The sequence below is a fragment of the Rissa tridactyla genome, chromosome 18, assembly GCF_028500815.1.
Source record: "Rissa tridactyla isolate bRisTri1 chromosome 18, bRisTri1.patW.cur.20221130, whole genome shotgun sequence".
Lineage (NCBI taxonomy): Eukaryota > Metazoa > Chordata > Aves > Charadriiformes > Laridae > Rissa > Rissa tridactyla.
This window is the reverse complement of record NC_071483.1, coordinates 2,903,667-2,928,294: the sequence shown is the minus strand read 5'-3', so window position 1 is coordinate 2,928,294 and position 24,628 is coordinate 2,903,667. Positions and strand designations below refer to the sequence as shown.

Here is a 24,628-nt window from a genome sequence, read left to right as displayed (position 1 = left end):
GCCCCTCGGGAGGCAGCGGCTGTGGATGTCCCGGGGCTGAGCATGGCTCCAGCCCCCACCCCGCTCCAGATGTGGCTGGAGGGGCCTGGCTGTGGCTCCCTGAAGTCCAGGCAAGCGCGGTGATAAGGGTGCCGAATTATTCGGTTATTTATATGTTAGATGGCTTCTGGGTTGAGAACCTGTTGAGATGACCTGGACGGCAGTTTTCAGACACTTATTTCTGCCTCAAAAGCATGTCCTGCCGCTACAGGGACCAAAAATGGAGTGCTGAACAACCTGGATTTCCCTGGTGTCCCCCTGTGTCTGGAATACAGGCTGTAGAATTTCCTAGAAGAAAGGTTTCTTCAAAAAATCCAAACAAACCTCAACAGGAATACCTCTTTTATGTCGCTTGTCGTGATGTTGTTTCTGCCACCTCCTCCCGAGCTGTGTGCTGGGCAGACTTGGGGAGCTCGTGTTGCTGTGACCGCGGCAGTGACACCGGGCTGTCCCCTCCTGCTGCCCGGCTCTGACCCTGCCTCTTCCCGCCAGGTCCCACTGAAGTTGCTGGTGGACGAAGATGGCAGGTCGCCGATGGCTCGTGTCCCCCGTTCAAGGTAACGGGAGCTCTGCTGCAGCATGGAGAGTGACGTCTGTCCCAGCGTGCCCCAGGCGTCCATCCCTGTCCTGGCTGCCAAAGGCTCCCTGGGACGAGGGGTGGCCACTAGTCACCCGGGGATCTGGGCAACTGGAGGGGTCTTTCTGCAGCAGGGCTGGCCCCCTGTGGCCAGCACGGGTCCCTGACCTCAGGTGTGTTTGTGGGGCTCCCCATGAGTTCCCCGAGGGGACCTGGCCACCGCCCGCTCCAGGGTCGCCAGTGGGGCCTGGGTTTGGCGTTTGTTTCCCCGTGCTGCTGGGGAGGCTCTTTGGGCTGGGGGGAAAGCGGGCGGCAGACGCGGTGGTCTCAGTTGTCCCCGCTCCATTCCAGGCCTGCTGCTCTGCATCTTGGCTCTGCACCTCTGCGCCCAGGACCCTCTTGCCACAGCAGGTGAGCTCTCTGCCCCACGGGAGACCTGGGGCCGCTGTGGGGAGCAGGGCAAAGGCAGTGTGGTGCCACGGGGACTTTGTCCCTGTCCCCTCCAGGCTGTATTCTGTAGGATGGAGCTGCACTGAGGAACCTTTTTTCAGGGTTTAGAGCCTAGAAAAGCCTGTTCCTCACATGCAGTGAGGCTGGAAGGGGGAGGGAGAAGCTATTGTACCGTCAGTCCGTAGCGCTGCTGCAGGAGCCTGTTGTCTGACCTGCTCGTCAGGCTGCCCAGTTGATGGTTGAAAATGCACTTTGTTTGGGCCACCCTGTCACCTACTGCCATCCACATCCCAAACACGATGTCACTGACGCTTCCTGCAGATGCCTTTGCATCCTGCAGAGGCTCAAGAGGGGATGCAGGGCTCGCGGAGCACGAGGTTGGTGTTTCCTTCACCAAGGAGGAACTTTGTGTCTTCCAGAGCATGCCGCGGCCACCAACGCCTCTGTGGCCCGCCATGCTGCGGCCACGGCCACCAACGCCTCTGTGGCCCGCCATGCTGCGGCCACGGCCACCAACACCTCGGTGGCCCGCCATGCTGCAGCCGCCAACGCCTCGGTGGCCCACCACGGCGTGACTGCTGCCCCCAGCACCTCGGTGGCCCGCCATGCCGCTGCCACCAACGCCTCAGTGGCCCAGCACGCCACAGCCGCCAACGCCTCAGTGGCCCACCACGGCGCGACTGCTGCCCCCAGTGCCTCAGTGGCCCACTACGCCGCAGCCCCCAACGCCTCGGTGGCCTGCAATGCCTCGGTGGCCGCCAACTCCTCTGTGAATGCTACAGAAGAAACACCGGTAAGAAAAGTAAAGCCACTGGCCAGGCTGTTACAGCCCCAGGGACGGGGTCTCTAACCCGACTGGTCCCTTGTGGGAGCCGGGCATCCCATGAGAGCATCTCCCGAGGAAGGAGGGGGCAGCTCGGGCAGGGGGTGGCTGTGCAGAGGCAGCCCCTCCAGGGCCGTGGCCGGGGACAGCGCGGGGGCGCCGTGTGAGGAGGCTTCGCTGCACGCTGACGCCCTGGTGTGTTCCCCCTGCAGCTCACCTGCCAGAGCTTTCAGTGCTCTGGGGAGAGGTGTTACCAGGACGAAGCCCACGCCAACGAAACGGTGACCTGCCATAACGAGACCCACTGTGAGGTACGGAGCTCGCTGAGACGGAGGCGCGGGGGGGCTGTGATAGGGAAAGCCTGTTTTCCCTTTCTTTATATCAGGAATCCACAGTACTCTCTTGTTTGTGTCAATCTCCTGTTTCCCTTCTCCCTGTTGCGGTCTGTGGGTTATTTTTGCACCTTTGCAATGGCCTCTCTTCCCACTCCTCGCATTTTTTTCCTTTGGCTCTGCTGTTGCAGCTTTATCGTTTCTCCAGCACGAACTACACAGCCAGGTGCAGCAGCGCCTGCGGCGCAGAGATGTGCAGGACCAACGGCAGCGTGAGCAGGCAGCAGTGTGCCCTGGACTGCTGCGACTCCCGCCTCTGCCTGCAGCTCAACGCCAGCTCCTACGGTACCTGCCCACGGGGTCCCCGGGGGGGTGTCCGGGGCTCCAAGGTTAACACTGCCGCACAGGAGGGAGGTGGGTGGGCACAACCCCGTCTCAGAGGACTGGCCGTGGACGCGTCGCCACATCTCACCCGCCTGGGGTTTGCTGCCCTTCAGAGCTGGCGTGAGGGGAAGCGTGAGCCGTGATGGTGAACCTGTGCCGTGCGCGGCTGCGGAGGGCTGTGTGCTGGGCGCAGCCTCACGGGGCTCCTCCTGTGTCCGCAGGTGACCTGCCACCCACCACTGCGCCGCCTGCGACCACCACCACCACTCCCCGACCGCCCCCTCGAAACGTAGGTACCGTCCAGGCAGCGGCCACGGGCTCTGCAGGGGCAGCTGCGCTCCCACCGGAGCGGGGCACAGGGAGGGTCCCTCCTGCCCCTGCGTTACAGGGTCAAAAGCCTCTGGGAGGGGAAAAAATCCTTAACAAGCTTTGAAAGGAAAGAGTCCATAATAAGCTCTGTCAAAAAGGATTTTTCCAAGCCCAGCACTTACGCCGGTCCTGGCAGGGAGGGTGCGGGACGGACGGGGCACTGCAGCCTTTCTCCCGAGCCTGCGTGGAGGGGAAGGTGCTTTGCCTTTGCAGGGCCCTGTTAAGAGGAAGGAAAAGGGGGTTTGAAACAGGTTTGCAACGCTGCTGTTTCACTGAAGTTTCCTGCAGTTTCAGACGGGGCACTCTCCGTCTTTTATCTCTCTGTGTCTGCAACGCCCGAGACAGCGCTGGCCAAATACCAAGACCAGAGGGATTTAGAAAGGAGCCCCCAGGAAAGAAGGGCTGCCTGAAGTTCCGTTCTTGTCCTGGGAGTCCCGCTCTCCGGACCGATGAATATCCAGTGTCTCCTCTGGCCCTCTCTTGTAGGGGAAAGTGTGTGCCGCGTTCTCCTGTCACGGGGATGGATGTTTCAAAGGCAAGACGACTGTTGCTAGATGCATCGTTGGGCATGACTTCTGTGAGGTATGGCGGGACGGCCCGTGAGCTGGGATGTGCCCAGCAGCCTGGGTGCCTCCCTGTAATGTCAATACCAAAGGCTTGGCAGGACCCCCAGGCTAACGTCTCTCTCTCTCTTTCTTCTAGATGAAGAAGACGGGCTTGAATTACATGGCGGGGTGCAGCAGAGCCTGCAAGGCTGCCAAACCAGTCTGTGCCGGCGGGATGAAGGCTGCCTGTTACCAGGAGTGCTGCCCGGCTACCCTGAAAGCGAGCTGTCTGAAACTGGATGGCAAAGTTCACGTCAATAGCGCTGGGCAGGTGACTCTGTCCCAGCTGTTGAAGCTCATGGTGAGCGGGGTGGTCCTGCTCCTGAATCGCAGGGTCTCGGCTTCCCTCCGGGGGTAAGCAGCAGTCCGGGCGCTCTGCAGCCTGGCCTCCCACAGCGGAGCTCCCCGGCGCTCTTTAGGCTCCCTGTCTCCCTCTGACTTCAGCCAAGGCTGCTATCGGACGCCCTCTGTTACCTCCCTGTCCCAGAAACAAGGTGGCCCAGTGGCAGGTGGCTGCTTCTCCCCAGTGCAGGTGCCCACGAGGCGGCCCCAGGCCTCCGAGCGAAACGTGGTGACTGTGGCTGCAGGATGCTGACGGGCTCCGGGCTCTGTCGGTGTTGTCCTGCGGCACCGCCTTCCTGCGCACTCTGCTTCCAGAAGCGGCCGCGGGCGTCTGCTGGGGCGGACACCTGCCCGGGGATGGCTCCTGCCATTTCTGAGCTGCTCTGGGGATGGCGGGTCCCAACCACGGGTGGATGTGGGGCTCCGGCTTCATACCTCCGGCTGGTGAGAGCGGTGACGCTGGTTCCCTGCCCCAGCTCCTGCAGAGCAGGGGGGATCTGAGCAGCAGCCCCGCGGGATGCTCCCCTTCCCTGGGATGCTCCCCTTCCCTGGGATGCTCCCCTTCCCTGGGATGCTCCCCTCTTTCCCCCTGCTTCCCAATCCCAGTGCAAGTCTCTTCTGGGTTACAACTGGAGAGGATGAATTTCTGGTGCCCCCGTGCCTCGCTCGTGACTCATGAGCTTTGTACCTAAGCCAATATCGTGTGCCAGGGATACCAAAGCATGTGGCTAAATCCACTCTCAATCCTGCACCTTCCCGGGACTGGTGAGTCCTGGCTCCTGTTTCAGTGAATTTTAAATACTTGTAATTAAGACTCCCCCAGTGTATCCAGAGGAAAAGCACTTAATCTACGCACTAAGGAAGCGACAAAGATGTATTCTTCCCCGGCCCTGCCAAAAAACCTGTAGGCCTGTGAGACTTGCAAGCTAATTATGGTTTCCGAGCACTGTGCTGCCTGCCTGCCGCTGTGCTGCTGGGACCAGTGACCTCAGGAGAAGGAACAAGAGGGTGTTAAGCCTGCTTAAAAACCGGAAAATTCAGCCTTGGCTGAAGGCACAGGGTCTGCTCTAGTTAATAATCTGCTTTCTGGGCCCCCTCTTACTTGTTAGTTTAAAACTGCTCTACGATGGGAAATATCTCTTGTATGGGTGGGTAAAATTAGTAATTCTCCGATTCTTAGGCAGGAAAATGGGATTACTCTGCAAGCATCTTGTGTTTTAGATGATCCTGTATTGCATCTGTGATTCTCTGCTGCTAAAGGCAGAGCAGAGTCGTGAGCATTCGCCTTTAACGTGAACCACCGCCGGCCTGTTATTGCATCACATGGAGCTGGTGCGTGGCTTTTCGGGCGTGGGTGTCAACGCGCTGCCCGTTGTGCAAACACACACTCTGCTGTCCTCTGTCATTGCTGTCTCTTTAAAGAAAAGATGATAAAAACACAAAAACCCGTCTGCGAGTCCCTTGGTCAGCGGCGGGGAATGCTGAGCGAGGCTGGACGCTCCGGGAAGGGGAGGGAGAGCCCGGCCCGGCTGCGCCGGTGGCAGGCTCTGCCCTGGGAGGTGCTGCTGGCTGAGAGGTTCTCATGCCGCGGATGTGGGACGGGGTGGAAAAAGCCTGACTGAAGAGGTAGCCGGCCCCTTCCACGTCGCAGGGCAGCCGCAACCAGCCTGCTCTTCTGCTGCACCGAAACCGCAGCGTGGGGCTTGGCGTGCTCTGAATTTGTTTCAGGCCACAATGTCAGCATCTCCGTAGCGAGTGAAAACAGGATGAAACCCAAGGGTTTTCTATCTCAAAAATACCATCCAGCACCACGTTTCTCGTAAGAACAGAGGTTTAGCGTTTATAGCAGATATTCCGGACTGTTCTCCTTTCGTTTCCTCTCGGCAGCCTCTCGCCATTCGGCACGGCCGCGGGAGCCGCAGGAAGGCCGGCAGCAGAGCCCTTCCGTTAACTGCTCAGTTTTTTTCCAGTCTTTAGACCTTGGCTGTTTCTCCCACATCTGTGGAAAGAGCTGACTTAGGCCAAACTCTCCCATCTCTCGTATGCAAAAGACGATGTCTGGTGACATTTTCTAGCACCTGCTTTACACACTCGGCAGCAATTCATTTGCATAACGAACCGGCAGCCGGAGGGTCGGCTTGTGCCAGCCGAGGCTTCTGGATACGCAACAAAAAATGAACTCAACGTCCTACTGAAAAAAGGCGAATCTCCCGATTTCACGGGAAACGAACCTTCCCCACTCCTCCTAACCCTTTCCCGTCGGGAGAGGGCTGCAGGCTGCTCCCGCCCGGTTCCTGCCCCCTCCCACTCGGTTCCTGTCCCCCCCCGCCGGTCGCACCCGCCGTGCGGGACCCCCTCGGTTGCGACCCCGCTGGCCGGGGCGGGGGGCGGCGCCGGCCGCGATCCCTCCTGCTGTTCCCGGGACGGCGCCGTTATTTCCGGGGGCGGCAGCGGCGTCTCCCCCCGGTCCGGCCCCGCCGCGTCATCCAGCGTCCGGCGCCTTCCCGGCCAGCGGCAGCGCGGGGCCCCGGAGCGCCGCGGGGAATAACGGAGCGGCGGGGCCGGGCCGGGGGGGCCCCCGCCGAGCGGCAGCGGGAGCGGTAACGGCGCGACGTGTCGCGGCAGCCGGGGGAGCCGTCGGGTCCCGGTGCCTGTCCCGGTGCCGGGCAGCGCGGACCCGCCTGGCGAGCGCCATCCGCCGCGGGGCATGGACCAGTCGGTCGCCATCCAGGAGAGCCTGGCGGAGGGGGCGACCTGCCGCATCGTATCCTTTGCTTCGGCCTTGGCCGGTGCGGCCGTGTGCGGGGCAGGGCGGGCTCCCCCCGGTCCCCGCCGGGCTCCCCTCGACCGCCGCCGGGCTCCCTCCCATCCCCGCCGGGATCCCCTCACCGGGATCCCCTCACCGGGATCTCCCCCGTCCCCCCACTGGGCTCCTTCCCATCCCCGCCGGGATCCCCCTGCTGGGATCTCCCCCGTCCCCTCCACGGGCTCCCTCCCATCCCTGCCAGGATCTCCCCCGTCACCCCACTGGGCTCCTTCCCATCCCCGCTGGGATCCCCCCACTGGGATGTCCCCCGTCCCCTCACTGGGTTCCCTCCCATCCCCACCGGGATCCCCCTGCCGGGACCCCCTCGCCAGACTCCTCCAGTCCCCCCGCCGGGATCCCGTCTCTCTCTGCTCTTCCTTGACCCTCGGCCGAAGGCGGTGCAGGGCGTCCTGGCTGCGGGGCAGAGCGTGGAGAGCCGGCTGCTGGGGCTGGTGGAGAGCAATGGAGAGCACGCGTGCGTGCTGTAGGCCGTGTCCATGGGGTGCCAGGGAGGGAGGGAGGGTGGGCAGAGTGGTCCGGGTGGAAAGAGCGGCTGTGGAAAGGCCAGAGCTCTGCGGCTCTCTTGTGGGCCTTGGAAACTGCCTGAAAACTCCTTCCCGTCCAAAAGAGTTTCTGCAGGGGTGGAGTCCAGCAGGGCAGTGATCCGCAGGCCTTGTGCCTCGGCATTTCTCCTGCTGCGCTTTATGGGCGGTTAGTGAGAAAAGCCCCAGCCCTAGAGGTTTTGATCTGGCGCGTTTTGCCAGTCACATAAAATCCGTTCTTGTTTAAATGACGGGGTGAGCAAGTGGGTGGGCACGTGGTCGAGAGGCTGCTCTGGGGTTTGCGTGAGGCTGCGGCAGCAGGCGCTGCGGGATGGGATGGGGTCTGCCCCTGCCTACAGAGGTGCCGGGATCAAGGAGGCATTACTCTGTGTCTGCTCCGTGCTTGCAGGATCTATGTGTACACTCACCGGCGGATGGCCATAACAGCTGAGGATGTCTGGCTGGAGAAGGTCATCCCCATCAGAGAAGGGTTTGCAGTGGAAGAAGGTACTAACATGCTTCGGTGGCCACCTCCAAAGAAGGGGATGAAGGGGGTTGGAGCACATACTTTATTGTTCTACTTGCTAAAATTTGGGATCTATTCAGCCTTCACATTTTTTCTTCGATTTATAATCCCTGGCGATGCTTGTGCGTCACACGGCGTAGCTGGAAGGGCCCTGATAGATTAATGGCTCTGCAACCCAGAGCGGCCTGTGTCCTTCCAAGCACCAGCCGCGGCCTCCTGCCACGGCAGGTCCGTTCTGCCTGTCTGTGTTTGTGCAACCAGTGTTTGGGGTTTGAGGAACTCCCCGAGCTCACTAACGCCAGAGCGTGGCGCGGTCTGCGAGCCTGGGGCTGAGCTTTTAACTGAGCTTTGTTTTGCTTTTGCAGTTGTACTTGACAGCGACCTTCGCGTCATCGGTGAGTTCTGTTGTTGCGTTAACACCTGTGCGACGGGGTTCCTGGGCCCTGCACCAGCTACAGCCGGGGAGGCAGGAGGGGGGCTCTCGTCATCGGACTGTTGACCGGGGGGATCTTGTCTCGCTGCTGCTGGGGGACTGGGCGTGCTGTTTGCCGTGATGCTGTTCGTGCTAACGAGTGTTGTCACCCCAGTTCAACTGAAGGAACGTTTTTTTCCAAACGCTTTTAAACTGCTACTGGAGAATTAATTATTGTCACTGAATGAGCAGCAGAAGAATTATTATAAATGCTGATTTTTCTGTTTTTAAATGGAATTCTGGTGTAAAGTGTGGAAAGGGAACATGATAAGAAGGCATGAGGAGACTTGTTGCTGAAGTCTGCATGCATGCACCAGCTGCTGTAGAGTGGAGAAAATGCTCAGTTTCTGAAGGCTCTTCTTCTCCTGATGCCTTTAGGCTCTGACGTGACTATCCAGATCAGTTCAGAAGATGATCGGCTCACGGTGCGGTTGCCGTTTGGTTCCCACACGCGCATGTTCCTTCAGGAGGTCGGCAGGTGCTGCCCAGGTAGGAGCTGCGGTGCACCGATGTGCCCGCGGGGTTGGGGGGGGGGGTGTTGGCAGCTTGGCTGGAGTGTTATGTCTGCGCGTTGCTCTCCGTGTGGAAGAGCAGCATCGGCCTCGCTGCTGCTGAAACTTGCACGGGACTGTAATGGTTCAAAAGTGCAACAAGTCCTCATCGGCGGACGGCTCGGCAGCGGTGATCATTCTGATCTTGGCCAATCTGGTGGCCTTCTGGGATGGCATGAGTGGCTGGGTGGATGAGGGGAGAGCAGTGGATGTTGTCTGCCTCGACTCCAGCAAGGCTTTTGACATTGTCTCCCATAACGTCCTCACTAGGATGGGTTAGATGAGTGGGCAGAGGAGGACGGAGAACTGGCTGAATGGCAGAGCTCAGAGGGTTGTGATCGGCGGCGCAGGGTCCAGTTGGAGGCCTGTAGTTCCCAGGGGTCAATACTGGGTCTGGCCTTTTTCAACATATTCATTAACGACCTGGATGAGGGGACAGAGCGTACCCTCGGGTTTGCTGGTGGCGCAGAGCTGGGAGGAGCGGGTGACACCCCAGAGGGCCGTGCCGCCATCCAGCGAGACCCGGACGGGCTGGAGAGCGGGGCGGAGAGGGACCTGGCGGAGTCCAACCCGGGCAAGTGCAGGGTCCCGCACCTGGGGAGGAACAACCCCCTGCACCGGCACCGGTGGGGGCTGCCCTGCTGGAAGCGGTTCCGCGGGGAGGGGGCGCCCGTGCGGCGGCGGGACGGCTGCGGGGGCGGCTCCGGGGGCGGGACGGGGCGGGCGGCGGCACCGAGCGGCGGCGGCGGCGATGTCCGCGGGTGGGCGACCCCGCCGAGGTGAGCACGGGGACGGGACGGGACGGGGACGGCGACGGCGACAGCCCTCCGGGACGGGGGGGGGAGCCGCGCTGCCCGCCTGGTCTGTGCGGCGTCCCGGGGGCCGCCCGGCGCTGGCCCCGGGCGGCCGCAGCGGGCGAGGCCAGCGGGGCCGGGGCTGTCCGCGGGCACCGCTCCCCGCCGCCCCGGCCCCCCCCGGGGGCGGCAGCAGCGCTCGGACCGCGCCGTGCCCCGGGGCGGAGCCGCCGGCATCGCCCCGGCCGGACCCGCAGCCCCGCCGAGCCCAGGCGCTGCCCCCGGGGGTTCCCGGCTCCGGCAGCCGGTGCCGCCCCTCGGCCGGGCCGGGCCCGGGGCGTCCGGCGCTGCCCGCGGGTGCCGGTACCGCGGCCGTTTCCTTCTGTTGCAACGGGGACGGGGGAGACAGCGCAGAGAGCTGAGGCAATTCCTGGAAGTCAGCGCGGGGTTCAGAACCTGAATTGTCCCATTTTTAGTTTACCCACCTTCATTGAGGCTGGGCTGCGCTTAATTGGTGAAGGCGCACTTTGGTGTAGCTGGCATTCCTGCTTTTTATTTCCATGTTTATCATTTAAAAAAAAAAAAAAGAGAGAGAAGGGGTGAACTTTGTAACTGCAGCAGCGTCTCAGCATGGGTCGAGCCAAGGTGGGGGTCTGGGAACACCCCCTCGGGCGCCGTGTCTTAACTTGTGGGTTAGAACTGACTGGGAGAGACTGGGCCATATCTGCGTGTTTAGGAGCAAAAACACGCCGAGTGAAACACAACCCTGGCTCCTTTGTTGGTGTTTTTGTTGTACCTGGAGCACAGTAGCGCTCTTTGAACGGTAAGCTCCTTGGGAAGTAGTTCTAGCAAATCATGCCTTTGAGCTTTGACAAAGTTGCCTTTTCAAGGCTTCATTGTGTTTTTCTTGAGTCAGAGAAGTTTAGGGATCTCTTTCTTTTTTTTTTCTTTTTTTCTTCCCCCCCCCCTCCTTTGTACTAGCAGAAGAAAATGCTCTCTGCCATCTCTTGGGGTCTTTTGGAACCTACGGTGACATGGAATGAGGTTTTGTCTGCTGTTTTCTAGGAATAGCTGTAACTCATTCTGTCCTTAAATGTACACGCGTACTGAGTTAGCAACTTTCATACGCAAATCAAAGCACGTTTAATGCCGGGAAAGAACAATCTTACTTCCCTCCAGCCCAGAGTAGCGCAGTCCCACATGGACAGTTGCTTACACTTTCATTAAGTAAAGAGCAAACTGGCCAAGCCTCATATAGCTAATGGTAAGGCTAATTTAATTCTGCCTTTTGAATGCTAAACATGGATCCTACTTTATCCAGAAGACACGGTACGTGTTCTTGCTGTAGAACAGTACTATAATGCCACTGCACATTTTTAACAAGAATGTCTTTATTACTGCTTAAATCTCTCTTAACTGCAAATCCTCGGATTCGGGCCATACGCGTTCTGCTGTTCTGTAATCTCTGCACATAGCGCTTTATTTCTGTGCCCAGTTCAATTATCGAACACGGTCATTATCTTGCTAAAATACTCCCCTGCAGATAATCTATAATCTAATCATAATCTATGCTAACGTATAGATCCCTCTGGCTAGAGCAATCTGTATCTAGATATAAATTTACCTGAAGGAAACAGCCCTTTTCCAGGGCTGATCTCTTCCTTAGGAGAATCCTACCTAGAACTGATTTCCGCTATGGAGGTGAGCGTGCGAAAGTGTGGTATCTGACCGTGATCTTTGGCTCGCGTAGCAGCTGTGTCAGCAGCACTGAGTGGGCACATGAGTCTTGCCATTCCGGCACCAACGTGCCGCGTGCTGGCGAGTGGCATCGTCCTGTGCGGGTGATAAAGCCTGAACTTCTGCTCCCTTCCTGTTACAGCTGTAACGGTTGTCTGTTAGAGCAAGCATTCGAGTTGGTTCTTATCACTGTCAGGAGGCATCGCATGGTCCTTGTGGGGAGAACTTGCAGAGGCTCAAGGAGCGCTGTGTGCTGCTGGAGAAAAGTCACGTCTCCGTCCCAGCTCCCCGAGGCCGCACTCCTGCTCAATTCTACATGACTTTGGCTGCGTGGTCTCTAATGAGGTTTGCGTCACGTGTGCTTCTGCAACCAGCCTCTGAGAAATCCTCTTACACGGGCTTTATTCTCAGAGGGCTCTTGGGCAGAAGAGGCTTTCCAAGCTGAGAATACGGCCACTTCTTGTCAGCTTGTTTATATTCTGAGTGCGTAGGTAAAGTACTTCAAGTTCTGTTTCTGGTTTGCGCTCTTGTCCTGCAGAACATACGATGACGGCACTAACGCTTTCATTTTTCTGGATTGTGCTCACTGAAGGAGCAGCTCAGCTGAACGACTAGAACCTTACGCTCTGAAGAACAACTTCTCTGTCATCATTAGATTCATGTGCTAAGTAGCATCACCTTGAGATTGCTGTTTGTGCGTCTTAAACATGGAAACCCCCATGCAGAATCCTCTTTTTTTGACTGTTATTTTGCCACTTGTAGGAGCAGAAGGACGTAACTGAAACCAAAGGCTGAAAGATTGGTGAAATTTTGCGAACGCAGTGTGATGTGTTTAGCGCCACGCCTGTATTTGGCTATATTTGCATGGTAGCTGCCCTCTTATTTTTTTTTAGGAACGCACAGTTTGCATTGAGGCCCTTGTTTCTGCCGAGATGGGTTCGTACGGCGGCTCTGTTCCGCACTGCCTCGAGGGGCGAGACACTTGTGCTTCGCTCTGTATTTGCAGATGGGTAGAAACCCTTTAAATGGTAGTGTGGAGTTTTTAACACCACCCCCCACTTTTTCTTCCTTTCCTTGTACTTCCTGCCTTGCTTCAGAAAGGAAAAACCTGTTGTTAACATACATTTTTGGGATTCCTAGGATAAAGCCCTGGATTTTGTGCTGCTAAGCCTTGGTTTGGCGTAGCTGGAAGGGAGAGCCAACAGCAACCTGCGCCGGCGGCGGGCAGCGTCCGGCAGTTCTGCTCTCCGCGGCCGCACGGCTCGTGTCAAGTCTTCCTCTCGAGGGGAAGCTGCGTCGTCACAGAACAGTTCTGTCAAAATAAGCTGAATCTATCAGATAGCTGAAAGACTGCGGGGCACTTTGATTCTCCACACAGCCATAAATTTTATTCTGCTCACAGATTTTTGCCAGTGTTTGCGTAAGTGTGTTGATAAATCAAAGAACACGTTGTGTTTAACGTGAAACTCTGGGGTTTTTGTGTTTTTGTATTTTTTTTTTTCCAGAAGTGGCTGGCTCTGAAGGCATCAAACAGAATGGAAAAAAGCTGACAGTTAGCCAGAACCGGAGCCATGACAGCACCGATAAAAGTGCTCCCAGGTATGGCGTCTCTCTTGCTTCTTGTGTAGCTTTGGTGAAGTGCGAGTTGTGCACGTCAGCTCTTTGTGGAAGGTCTAGTGAGGAGGAAAAGTGGTGGCAACGTCTCTTTGCCGGTTTAGCTGTGCCTCCCCTCCACAGAGGATCTCTGGGTAGCGACAGTAAATATATATAGCACCGAAGTTCTGGGTACTTCTGGGTGACTGTGCATGGATGGAATGAGCTGTGGTGGGCAAACTGTTGATGCTTTGATGTCTAGAGGAAGAAAATGAAAGTGCAGAGAGCTTTCTGCCTGGGCTTCCTGGTTTTCAGCTGGAAAGCGAGTGGGGAAGTTGGTGTCTCTGTGCAAGCGTGTGAGGTCTGTGCACACCCCGGTGCTCCAGCAGTCGTGCGGCTGCGTTATCGGCTTCCATCTGCCGATGACCGTGTCGGTTGCAGTCCCCAGAGGCGGTGGGGTCGAGAACAGAAGTTGGCAACTTTTTGAGAAGAGAAATCTGTAGATTCTGATTAGGAGAGAAAAAAGTTCAGCATAAGCGTGCTGTCAAAACTTGAGTGGAAACTTCAGCCCAGTCTCTCGGAGGCAGTCCTCCTAGTCCCCTATTTGGGCATATTTTTGCTGTTGAGTGGGACTGGACCCACTAGTGATGTTTATTTTGATTTCGGAGAGCTTTGGCTTAGGGCCACCATGCCTTCAAATGTTACGGTTTCGTTTTCCAGTTCCCAGGACTTTGCGGACCCTGCTGCATACCCTTCAAAGTCTGTCTGTGTGCTGTCCTTGGCACTGGTCTGCAGGTTGCTGACCTTAAATTTGTACCATCCACTTGCTTGTGGGAACTGCCAAGCTGCGGCGTTATTAGCGTTGCAGAATGAGTTTGCAGAGTCTCAAGATAATAAATGAAACCACCTCTGCCTCCACCCGCCCTGCGCTGCCTCCCTTCTGGGCAGAGCTGGGACTTTGCCACCAGAGGGCTTTTAAAACAAACAGAGTTTTTCATTCTTCTGCTGAGGTCAGAAGGGCTGAGCAGAGGCAGCGGGGGATGAGATTTGCATCTCCGTGCTCCCGTAAGCGGGAAAGGTGCGCAGGTTTTGTACCAGCGTCGGGGCGTGAGTAAGGCCTGCTCGGAATTAACAGGCTGCACCAGGTTAGTGAAAACCGTTTGTTACTTCAGTTCGTTAAACTGGTTTTATCTAGTTCTGAGAGATGCTCGTTTCAGTCTTGTTTGCTTAACCCAAACGTTGATTATCTGTCTTTAGTGAAACAGGCAGATAAATGCGAATCAAGCCCTCAGTGGCAGGAATAAGCTGCTCAGGAGGTGCGTGTATCTGGGTTTCATCACGCGGTTTTGCTTTCATTTGCAGGCAAAACAAACTCAAACCTGAAGCGACAACTGAAATGGTACAGTCCTCCGGCGTAATGGCTTCGGAGAAGGTTTCAGTCTTACCAGAACCACAGTTTGGACTAAGAGATATTATTGTTAAGTCTCAGCTTGTCCAAATGGAGGATTCCTACACGCACATCCAGAGCTTCAGGTAGTGATCGTTCCTGAGAAGAACTTATTTTTGTTGGAGAGTAAGTTAGTCAGCATAAGCTGTCAAAGGAACTCATGTTCGTTACTTCATCTAGTATCCCTGCAAATAGGAAATTCTCTAGAAAAGTATGATCTGTGCTTTCCAGAACAGCTTGTTTTCCTTGTTTAGGCATTCGCAGAGAAGAATTTCATTCGTGTCTCGGTCAAGGCTTGCCTTGTGGTTTTGGTTGAGGAAATGGCCTTTTTGAAATGACTTTTTCCTGTGCTTGTTTCAGACTGTGTCTGGAAATGCTTCTGTTCTGCGCACCTCTGGCTTTCTCCCTCACTGCTGCTGTTCGCTACTTGTCCTTGTAGTGGTTCCAAGAAGCTAGTAAGAGCTTGGGTGAAATATGTCATTAGGACCAACATTTGCTGTGGTTGAAATCCTTTTATGCCTGTCATTCTATGAATTTATGATTTCAAACTGCTACTGCGCAGCTCTGGTAGTCTTTTTTTTTTTTTTTTTTTTAAATACTGCATGTAAAAATGTGTATCCTTCTGTAAAACACGTCTGTAAAGATGCTACTGTGATCAAATCATTTTAGGGATTTAAACTTTGTCACATTTTCCCAATTCCCTCCTGGAAACATGTTACTCCTAAATAGTTATATGTAGTATTAAGCTCACGGGTTAATAATATTGGTATTTCCATCAGCTCTGGGATTTAGTTAATTTCTTTGCAGGTTTTTTGTTGGGACGTACAATGTGAACGGTCAGCCGCCCCGAGAAAGCCTCCAGCCATGGCTGAGATGTGATGCTGAGCCTCCAGACATTTACTGCGTGGGGTGAGTGTCTCCTCCTGGCCCGTCCTGCCAGACCCGGACCGTGGGTTGCTTGTTGGGAACGTGCACGTGGAGGCGTTGTGCGGGACGCCGCAGCTGAGGAGTGTTGGCAGCGCTTTCCTCCATTGCACAGCTCCAGGGCGGGTGTTCGCGTGGCCGGAAAGGGCTGCGGTGCTGGTCGTGTTTGGATTCTCCGGCACTGCAGTGTTACAAAATCTTTAATGCCATTCAATTTAATACTAACAGTAATTTAGCTTTACACTTAACATACCTCTAAAATCAGCATAACTGAATTTGAGTTTTCAGTTATAAATTTAGCGAGTATAAATTGATTTAGTTCTTTCCCAGAGGAAAGGGATGGAGGGTTATAAACAAGTGCATGCATCCACGGGTTCCTTCCTCTAACACAGTTTCCAGGAGCTTGATCTGAGTAAAGAAGCCTTCTTTTTCAATGACACACCGAAGGAAGAAGAATGGTTTAAAGCTGTAACTGATAGTCTTCACCCAGATGCCAAATATGCAAAGGTAAATGTGGCTTTTGGGGAGGTTTGAGCGTGGAATCATTTTCCACTTGGGCCTCTTTTCCCTTTGCTTTTTCTTCTTCTTCCCAATCGCTGTGTCCTCCGGAGGCTCGCTGGCTGCAGGCTGTCGCTCAGCCGCAGCGCCGAGGTGAAGTAGGTGGTGTTGCTGTGCAGGGTGCCGAGGCAGGGGCAGGGCAGGAGACCAGCGCTGGGCATCCGCGCGTAAAGCATGCATCTGCTCTCTCGGGGGAAGTGAGCAGCAAGTATCTTAGCTTCTCCCATGTCTCTCTTCACAGTGTGTGGTGGAACGAGTTGTGAAGGTATCTTGGTAGGAATACTGCTCATGTTTTGGCTCCTGCTTCTTAGGTCTGCTTTGTCTCTTGTCACTGTTGTTGAAAGGAAGCTCCTTCCATGGGCTCTGCCTGTGCTGTAGGTTTTGCTTTGGGCTTCAGCTTCATTTTCTGGGGTGTTGGTCCCAGGCTCCTCCCTGTGCTGTGCTGCTGGGGTGCCCGTGAGCCCAGACGGTCCGTTGGATGAGCCTGGAACTCTCTCTTTCTTCATCTGTATTTTGGTGACCTGTGTTCTGGACTTGGGGGCGACGTGCCTTCTCTCGTCAGACCTCTCCTGTTCTAGGATTTAATGGAACAGGATCTGTCTTTCAGGTGAAACTTGTGCGGCTCGTGGGAATCATGCTTCTGTTGTATGTGAAAGCAGACCTTGCTTTGAACGTCTCTGAGGTGGAAATTGAGACTGTGGGAACTGGAATCATGGGGAGGATGGTAAGAATGGCAACCGTGCACGAGAAGGGGTGAGATTTAGAAGAGCCCCGGAGAGCCCCTCTCCTTAGATGTGGTAGTTATTCCTCCAGCTGAGGGATGCAACTGCCTCCAGAAGCACACAGTCCTGTCCCTGCGCCAGCTCGGGGCGTTGCTAGAGGGAATTGCCACGTGCTTGCAAAGGCCCAAAGACCTCGGGGAGAACCTTCTCTGAAGGCTTTTTTTTCCCCGCTTGCACGTGCTGGGCTGTGTGGGGCCTTGATTTCATGCGATTTTGATGCTCCCCAAAGCAAGTAACACAAGGAAGCATAAGTAGAAGAAATGTGTCTATCCAGATTAGTTTTCCTGAGAAGGATTTCCTGGCCCCTTGCCATTCCACACCTTGGAATGAAGTCTGTGCCCTTTGAATGTAGTTTCTGTGAACATTGCAGCTATAACTTGTCACGGGTATTTTTGACCAGCTAAGCCACATGTTTCCTCTTCTATTTACAATTTTTTTTTATGGGTTGTGTTGAAAGATCCAGTTTGTTGCTAAACAGGTTTCAGGACTTGCTGAAGTAACTGACCAGCTCTCTCACTGATTTTAATCTCCTTTTGTACTAGCTAATTCCTGAATTATAAACTGAGTTCCATGTGCTTGCTTGCTGTGTTCTGTTGCTGTGTGCAACCCTCACATGAGTTACTCCCTTGAATTCATGAAGTAGTTATTGCTAATTGGTGTTTTCGGCCTTTTCCTTCATCTGGAATTAAATGGTCTGCCTCAATGTCTCCTGGCTCGTCCACTGCTAGTAACTCATTTGTGGATTCATCTGTTGTGTAGAAGCTTCTGACCAAAGTCTTTGTCTTTATCTTTCAGGGTAACAAAGGTGGTGTTGCCATAAGGTTTAAATTCCATAACACTAGTGTGTGCGTCGTGAATTCTCACCTTGCAGCTCACATGGAGGAATATGAGCGGAGGAACCAGGACTTCAAAGACATCTGCTCTCGGATGCAGTTCTGCCAGTCGGATCCAAATTTGCCCCCTCTCACTATTGGCGAACATGAGTATGCTTTCCATCTGTGAATCACTGCATGTGGCAAGGAGGAACCTTGTGGACGCCTGGGGTGGAGGTTCTCTCAGCAGGGATGTGAGAAGGGCTGCCCAGTGATCTAATCGTCAGCCTGGAAGGGCCAGAAATGCTTTCCCGTAACCCTGGTTTTGAGAGTGGCCACCTAGACGGCTCTGACGAGTCACTTGCCTTCTTATGCTGTTCCAGGCCTTGTTTTATTTTCACGCATGAAGGGGGAATGGGGCAATAATATGCATCGATCCCTCCCAATGGCTTTTGGGATTTAGTCAGTGTGGAATATTAAAAGCATAATTTATTAAGAGGTAGTGACAGACATGCAGAACAGGAATTAAAAACAGCAGAGGCAGAAAATGTAGCTTCTCTCCCAGTTTTCACTCTTACTTGCTCTCTCTGTTGGAGAAGCAGACACAGCATCCGCCTGATGATGGTGAGATTAGGAGAGCTCACGCTTGCATGAGATGGTTTAAGGCTCTGCTGTGGAGCTGTGCCTCCAGCTCAACAGCTTGTGTCTTGGACGTCTTTAGGCCCCTGTGTAGACTTCTGGTGTACCTTCTCTTTCAGTGTCATCTTATGGCTGGGTGACCTCAACTATCGGCTGGAGGAACTGGATGTGGCAAAAGTGAAGCAGCTTGTAGATGAGAAGGCATTTCTAGAGCTTTGCCAGTATGACCAGGTACTGATGTCTCGCCTGCCTGCAGGTGGTGCTGGGGATGCTCCTTAGAAACTGCACTCCTTAGCCTTCCCAATGCTGAACGTCTCCCTTTGAGCTCACATGGGGGTTGTGCTTGAGCTTATTTAAAATTAAATTTGTCTTTTTTTTTTTTTCTTTCATAGCTGAAGAGGCAAATGAATGCAAACGCCGTCTTTGAAGGCTTTACAGAGGGAGAAATTTCTTTCCAGCCAACGTACAAATACGATGCTGGCTGTGACGACTGGGACACAAGGTACAGTGATTGCTTCATACGTGGTGCTACCAATGGCTAATGTTATCACTGAAGGAAGTAAAAACAAAGCTAAAAAGAATTACAGACCTAATGGCTATAAATAGTAACAGTTCTGAGATTATTGCAGTTGGTTTCATTCTTTTTGTTTGGTTTGTGGGTTTGGGTTTTTTTTTTTCCCCCCCAAGCAGAATTTTAGGATCTTTTATTTGCTGATACCTGCTATATCTCCTCAGGTCAGATCAGGTAGGGTTGGAAATGGTGCGTTTGTGCTGTCTGTGCGTTCTCCAAAAGACTGCGAGAGCCATGGTTCCTGTAATGCACCGCACAGAGCGGCTGACCTGTTGTTACTAAGCTGGGAACGTTGGCTTCAAGTGCAGGAATGGAATCTGTGCAGCAGTCAGTGGGGAAAAAAAATAAAAAAATTAAAATGTGGACTTTAAGTGTAGAGCTTGAGTTCTTATTTTTCAGGGTTCTTATAGTCAAAAGTATCTCTGAGTATTGCTTTGTACGTTAATTGTATCAAAAGAACAAAACAAATAATTGCATCTTTGAAGAAGCAGAAAGTAAAGCACGATACAGACATCCCTAGTAGTAGGCAATCAAACTTCCTATAACTACTCAAAAAGCCGGTGGAAAACAGGGCTTCGATAGAGAAGTAGGTGCGGGCCGTGTCAGGAAAGGAGTCCCCGGGAGGGCAGGATTCTGCCGTGTGTTGTTACTCCACCGAACTGTGCCTGGAAACTGTCATTTTTCCCCTCTGTTGCAGTGAGAAGTGTCGTGTTCCCGCGTGGTGTGATCGGATACTCTGGAAAGGGCAGAACGTTGCTCAGCTGAGCTATCGCAGCCATATGGCTTTGAAGATCAGTGATCATAAGCCAGTTAGCTCTGTGTTTGATATTGGGGTAAGTACGTCAGCGCCGAAGGAAATAACTCTGCTGACCTCGTCCTCTGTGTGGGCAGAGCGGGAGGAGGGAGGTTCTCCTGCTGATTTCCCTCTCCTCCAGCTTTTATGGCATCCACAGAGAACAATGGCTTAAAAGGTGGGCTAGATAAGATACCGAGATAGGATTGTTGTTTGCAGTAAGCTGGGGTTATGTTAAGTGATATTCAGAATACCGCATGAATATCTGTAGGTCTTTTTTCAGAAATGTTCTTTTGCCTTTTTTCTTATTTTCCTAATATGAAAATTATTATCCTAATATGAAAATCATACAGAAACTTTCAGTGTAGGAATGCTACATCGCTGACAACACAGTAGTGTGTTGTCAAACTTTTTTTTTTTTTAGGTAAAAAAAAAAAAAAGCTGATGTAGAACTGACTAGGTGCCTCTTGCTAGTTACGGCAAGGTTCTTTACTGTTGGATCCCGAGGAGATCGTGCTCCAAGTGGCTCTGTTCATTACGTGTGTTGTATACGCCAGTGTGCTGCTGAAATCAAACCACTTCATGTGTTCCCAGCTGTGTTACAGCTCCCCTGCAGAGGCCCAGTAAATGCCAGCTGGTGCAGTGTGTGTCCTTTTCAGGTGAAGGTGGTGAATGAGGACCTCTATCGAAAAGCTTTTGAGGAAATAGTCCGCTCCCTGGATAAGCTGGAGAACGCCAACATTCCCTCGGTGACGCTCTCCCAGAGAGAGGTAGGGTTTGGCCACGTGCCGTGACTTGCTGCAGACACGGAGCCACCCTGGACCCCAGAGTGTATTCCAGTGGTAGAAGCACATTAGATGGATTCTAGACCCTGGGGTCTGCTTCCAAAGAACTAGAATATTTTGACTTCCAGCTGTTCTCTGTTTGCAAGTCCTAGAAATAGTTGTTTCTGTCTAGATACAGGTAAATTACATTCCTAGTACCATGCTGAAGGGCAGGGCGCGTTTTTACGCCCTGAGGTGGGGAGAGAGAGAGTAAAAGGGGTAGCTGGTGGCCCTTGCTCTGACCTGTTTGAAACATAAAGTGTAAAATCTGAAGGGTTTGGAGAAGGTCACAAAACCGGCATTTGCTTTGTGTGTTGGGGACTAAAAAAGATAAGCAAATGAGACATTCGAGGTTACAGCTATCTTGCTCTCGAGTTTCATTGAGGTTATTTGAGGGGAGCATTTGTTTTAAAGGGCCCACTGATGCAAACGACAGAGTAAGTCAATGTAATCCTATGTAATCCTGGAAGAGACGGAGTGCGGGAGCAAGAGGGTTAATCTGGGTATCACGCTGCTTAATGATTAAACCACAGGACAGGAATTGCTGCTGGTGCTTGGCAAGGTGGAACGGGCTGATGATGTTGACTGACGTTTGTTTCTAGTTCCATTTTGAGGATGTTAAATACATGCAGCTGCAGGTGGAGAAGTTTACAATCTGCAATGGACCAGTGCCCTGCCATTTCGAATTCATCAGCAAACCAGATGAGAACACCTACTGCAAGGAGTGGTTGATTGCTAATCCCAGTAAGGGCTTTCTGCTATCAGGTGAGCTCCTCATTGTTCGTCTCATGTTAATGACCTGAATTGTCACCACCTGGCTTAGTTCTCTGCCTATTGGCAGGCACATTGGTTTAATACCTTTTTTTAACTGTGTATGGGTTTTTTTTATCATCTTTTGGCAGGCGCTAAGATCACAATTGAGTTGGAGGTGTTTGTTAATAAATCAACAGCCACACACTTAAACTCTGGAGAGGAAAAACTTGAAGATATCTTGGTCTTGCATCTTAACAAGGGGAAGGATTATTTTCTATCTGTAACAGGCAACTACTTGCCAAGTTGCTTTGGGTCTCCCATTCATACGCTGTGTTACATGCGGGAACCTATCCAGGACATGTCAGCAGAATCGATTCGGAAACTTGTGAGTTAAAGCTTCCCTTCAGAACACATAAGAACCATTAAAAGTAGCTGTTAAGTTCTGTTTATTGCTGAAGAGCCTTCTTCCACTTCCCTGGTCCATAGTCTGAGAACACTGATACAGCTTGTGCCCTCCAGTGCACCATCTTCACACCTTGCATTAGCTCTTCAGGCGGATGAACCAGCCCATTTCATACAGAGAGCACTGAAAGTAAGGTCCCGTTTGGTCTGCCTGCACATTTAAAAAAGGCGTGCAACTTCTAAATGTAGACCTTTTCCCTGGAGCCGTGTGTGTGCATGTGGGGCTTGATGTAACATTTCCACAGAGCCGAGCGTACGGGAGTTCTGATATAACTGTGCCTCTTGTACTAGTCTTGTGTGAGGACTGGTAAGTGGAGCTGCACAGTTTCTTAAGTCTTAATTCTCAGGTATAAGCTCTGCGAAGCATTTTTGCAGAGTTGAATAAGAAGTTGGCTAACTACCTTTTTTTTTTTTTTTTTTTTTTTTTTTTTTTTTTTTATTAACCTTCCCGACACCTCCCTCTCTCAGACCCTGATGCCACTAGAAATGAGTGATGAGGATGTTCAAGCTGAAAAGCCTATGGACATTCCCAAAGAGCTGTGGATGATGGTGGATCACTTGTATCGCAGTGCTTCCCAGCAGGTTGGCAGTGTTTGTCCTGGAAACACAAGATAATATGTTGAGTTCGGTTTAGTTTGGAAGAGGGTACTGGTAACAGCAATCATTGCTAACTGTGGATGTTTGGACAATGGTGGAGAGATAAAGGACATCTGTGATAAGTGATCCTGGTACCTCGAGTTGCACGGTTTCGTGATGGTGGCCTTGTCTGTGTGTGGCATGCATCAGATTCCTCTCTGCTGCAGTGCCACAGCCTTACTAGAGCTGCTTGTGGTGGGATTTGTGCTGATAACTGCCTATTTGGAGAGATTTTTCCAGACAGACTATAATTACATTGCTGTATTTACTCAAATAACTTTTATTTTCCTTGAGACTGACGATGGTCTGCTTTTGCAGGAAGACCTGTTTCAGCAACCAGGCCTCAGGTCTGAATTTGAGCAAATCCGAGATTGTTTGGACAAAGGAATGCATGATACCCTCCGTATCCTTTTAGACTGGTGTCCAGTAAGGCTGACCGTGCCTTAGAGATCAAAGCTAAAAAAGATTTTATCAGTCTTCTATGCTCCATCATGGTCTCTCATCTTGGGGTAACCGAGATCTGCAGTTCCTCATTCCTCGCTGCTCCTTGTAATCAGTACGAATGCCTCTGCTGAGGCCTCGCGATGTTGATGAATGATGGCTGATCAGTTTTGATCAGACATAAGCGTCTCTCTGCCGGTGGAAACGGCTTGCTATGTGGAGTCAAGTGATTGAACTCAAAGCTGTGAACAGCAGGAGGAGTTCTTGGAGACCTACGCAAAGATTAATATTTCAGTAGGAATACAAGCAAAATAGATCACGCTGTGCTTATCTCTTCCTTAACCGTCTTTGGATCAGTTGGCAGCAACCACTCGGTCGCAGAAGCCCTGCTGCTCTTCCTGGAGAGCCTGCCGGAGCCCGTCATCTGCTACAGGTTCTACAGCAGCTGCTTGGAGAGTGCCAGCAACTACCCGCTGAGCAGCCAGGTATCGCCGCTCTCGCTGCAGGAGTTCTCTAATTCCGCAGGCAGGGGAGGCAAGCTGTTTTATGCCAGACCAGTAACATTTTTTTGCTCTCAGAAACTTCATCATCTGATAATAGAAAGGATCTATAACTGGTGCTTCTTGGTTATAAAGAGCCGTTGGTATTTGCAGACAGGGTGATGTTGGTAGTAGGTAAAGCTGCTAAGCCATTGCCATGTTTTCAATTTAAATGTGTTTGGTGTTTTTTTTTTTTTTTTTTCTTTCCCCCTCCTCAGATTATCTCTAACCTGCCAGGGTGCCATAAAAATGTATTTCAATATCTAATGGCATTTCTACGAGAACTACTGAAAAATTCAGGGAAAAACCATTTGGATGTGAACATTCTTGGTAAGGCGAGCAAAATAACCATTCCGTTCGGAGGGGCTTTGTAACAAAACACATTTCTCCAAAGCGAGTGCTGTCATGGTCTCGGCCGTTTTGAAGCATTTAATAATGAGCAAACGGGCCGTAGAACAACAGTCATTGCAGTAGCCTGAAAAGAGTCGTGCAGTGACTGGGAGATGGGTCACCGGCTTTACCTTACCCTGTTCTGAAGCTGGGCACTCTCTCTGACTGGTGGGGCTGGGGGAATTACCCTTGATATCCTGCTGCTGACAGGCTCTTACTGAGTGGCTGTGTGGCTTTTTTGTTTCTTTCTTTTAATGCAGCTAGTATATTTGGTGGCTTGTTACTTCGACCTCCTCCTGGACATCCTACGCCTGACATAGCTGAGAAGAGGAAAGCTCAGCAATTTATCCATCAGTTCCTCTTGAGAGAAGACAATTTACCGTGAAATTCAGATGCAGCTAATCTGATGTTTAGATATCAAATTACTGTAAAAATGTTTGGGTGTTTTTTGTACAGTATACCAGCGTTTGGGGTTTTTTTTGATATCACAGTATTTTATACAATCTATTGCTTTTGAAGGCACAGATCAGGCGGGTTGAATCAGGTGTCACTGTGTAAGCTGTAAAGTGTATCAGGTTTCTAAATAAGCTGTATGTAGACAGGCAAAAATATAAAAGCTGATATTTACACTGTATTTTATTTAACTTGTATTAAAACTCAGAATTTTTAAGTCCTTGTTATTTAAATAAAAAGATCTCGGTGCATTTTTCCAGCCTCTCTGACTATTTTTGGTGTGGGCTGGTTTAGGCTCTTGGTTTGTTGAGTGATGTAAGTCACGTTGTAGAAGGCCTGTGCAGCCCCCTTCTGTGGTTTAATACCGTGTCTTGGTGTTACACGAATCGCTCTGTGGCCTTCCACCCCCCACCTGGAACTCTTCGAGGCTGTGTAGCAACGCGGAGAGGCGATCCGATGGGAGGTATGGGGCTGCTCTGTGACAAAATGGATTATTTTAAAAACACGTGGGCGGTGGGGAGGGAGGGGAGGACTGCAGCCTGGAGGAGCCCTGGGGTTGAGTGATGTGCAGACGCGTTTGCCCTCCATCGCCGAGTGGTGACAGCTGGTGCCTGATCTGTCCTGTGGGGAGCCAGAGACTTCTTGAAAATGCTGAGGTAAAA

The 24,628-nt window shown here is 52.6% G+C and overlaps 2 protein-coding genes across 4 annotated transcripts; both read left to right on the top strand.

Moving 5' to 3' along the window:
- The first annotated feature begins 559 nt into the window (after positions 1-559).
- LOC128919017 (uncharacterized) lies at positions 560-6,267 on the top strand. Its single transcript, XM_054223963.1, has 9 exons — positions 560-596; positions 968-1,027; positions 1,486-1,859; positions 2,102-2,200; positions 2,413-2,566; positions 2,827-2,894; positions 3,461-3,556; positions 3,677-3,880; positions 5,892-6,267. The coding sequence occupies exons 1-9, from the start codon at positions 560-562 to the stop codon at positions 5,934-5,936; spliced, it is 1,137 nt and encodes a 378-aa protein (XP_054079938.1). The 3' UTR covers positions 5,937-6,267.
- Positions 6,268-6,476: 209 nt separating this feature from the next.
- On the top strand, positions 6,477-24,219 carry INPP5B (inositol polyphosphate-5-phosphatase B). Of its 3 annotated transcripts, none has more exons than XM_054223823.1 (22): positions 6,477-6,685; positions 7,123-7,202; positions 7,679-7,776; positions 8,161-8,190; positions 8,646-8,756; positions 12,855-12,948; positions 14,305-14,475; positions 15,197-15,298; positions 15,706-15,820; positions 16,479-16,595; positions 17,449-17,636; positions 18,224-18,335; positions 18,497-18,606; positions 19,373-19,508; positions 20,128-20,238; positions 20,925-21,057; positions 21,195-21,430; positions 21,976-22,089; positions 22,462-22,546; positions 22,942-23,069; positions 23,342-23,453; positions 23,774-24,219. In XM_054223823.1, exons 1-22 carry the CDS (start codon positions 6,629-6,631, stop codon positions 23,896-23,898), a joined length of 2,565 nt encoding a protein of 854 aa, XP_054079798.1. In that variant the 5' UTR covers positions 6,477-6,628; the 3' UTR covers positions 23,899-24,219. The 3 variants fall into 3 exon arrangements, with proteins under 3 accessions (XP_054079798.1, XP_054079797.1, XP_054079799.1); XM_054223822.1 differs by having other exon boundaries at positions 20,895-21,057; XM_054223824.1 differs by lacking the exons at positions 6,477-6,685; positions 7,123-7,202; positions 7,679-7,776; positions 8,161-8,190; positions 8,646-8,756 and adding an exon at positions 9,541-9,597 and having other exon boundaries at positions 20,895-21,057.
- The last annotated feature ends 409 nt before the right edge of the window (positions 24,220-24,628 follow it).

Coding starts and splice junctions, on each gene's coding strand:
- LOC128919017 (XM_054223963.1), top strand. CDS start 560: ATGGCAGGTCGCCGATGGCTCGTGTCCCCCGTTCAAG. Junction 1,860..2,101: donor ATGCTACAGAAGAAACACCG/GTAAGAAAAGTA, acceptor TTCCCCCTGCAG/CTCACCTGCCAGAGCTTTCA. Junction 2,895..3,460: donor CCCGACCGCCCCCTCGAAAC/GTAGGTACCGTC, acceptor CCTCTCTTGTAG/GGGAAAGTGTGTGCCGCGTT.
- INPP5B (XM_054223822.1), top strand. CDS start 6,629: ATGGACCAGTCGGTCGCCATCCAGGAGAGCCTGGCGGAGGGGGCGACC. Junction 12,949..14,304: donor ACCGATAAAAGTGCTCCCAG/GTATGGCGTCTC, acceptor TTTCATTTGCAG/GCAAAACAAACTCAAACCTG. Junction 16,596..17,448: donor CTGGAATCATGGGGAGGATG/GTAAGAATGGCA, acceptor TTTATCTTTCAG/GGTAACAAAGGTGGTGTTGC.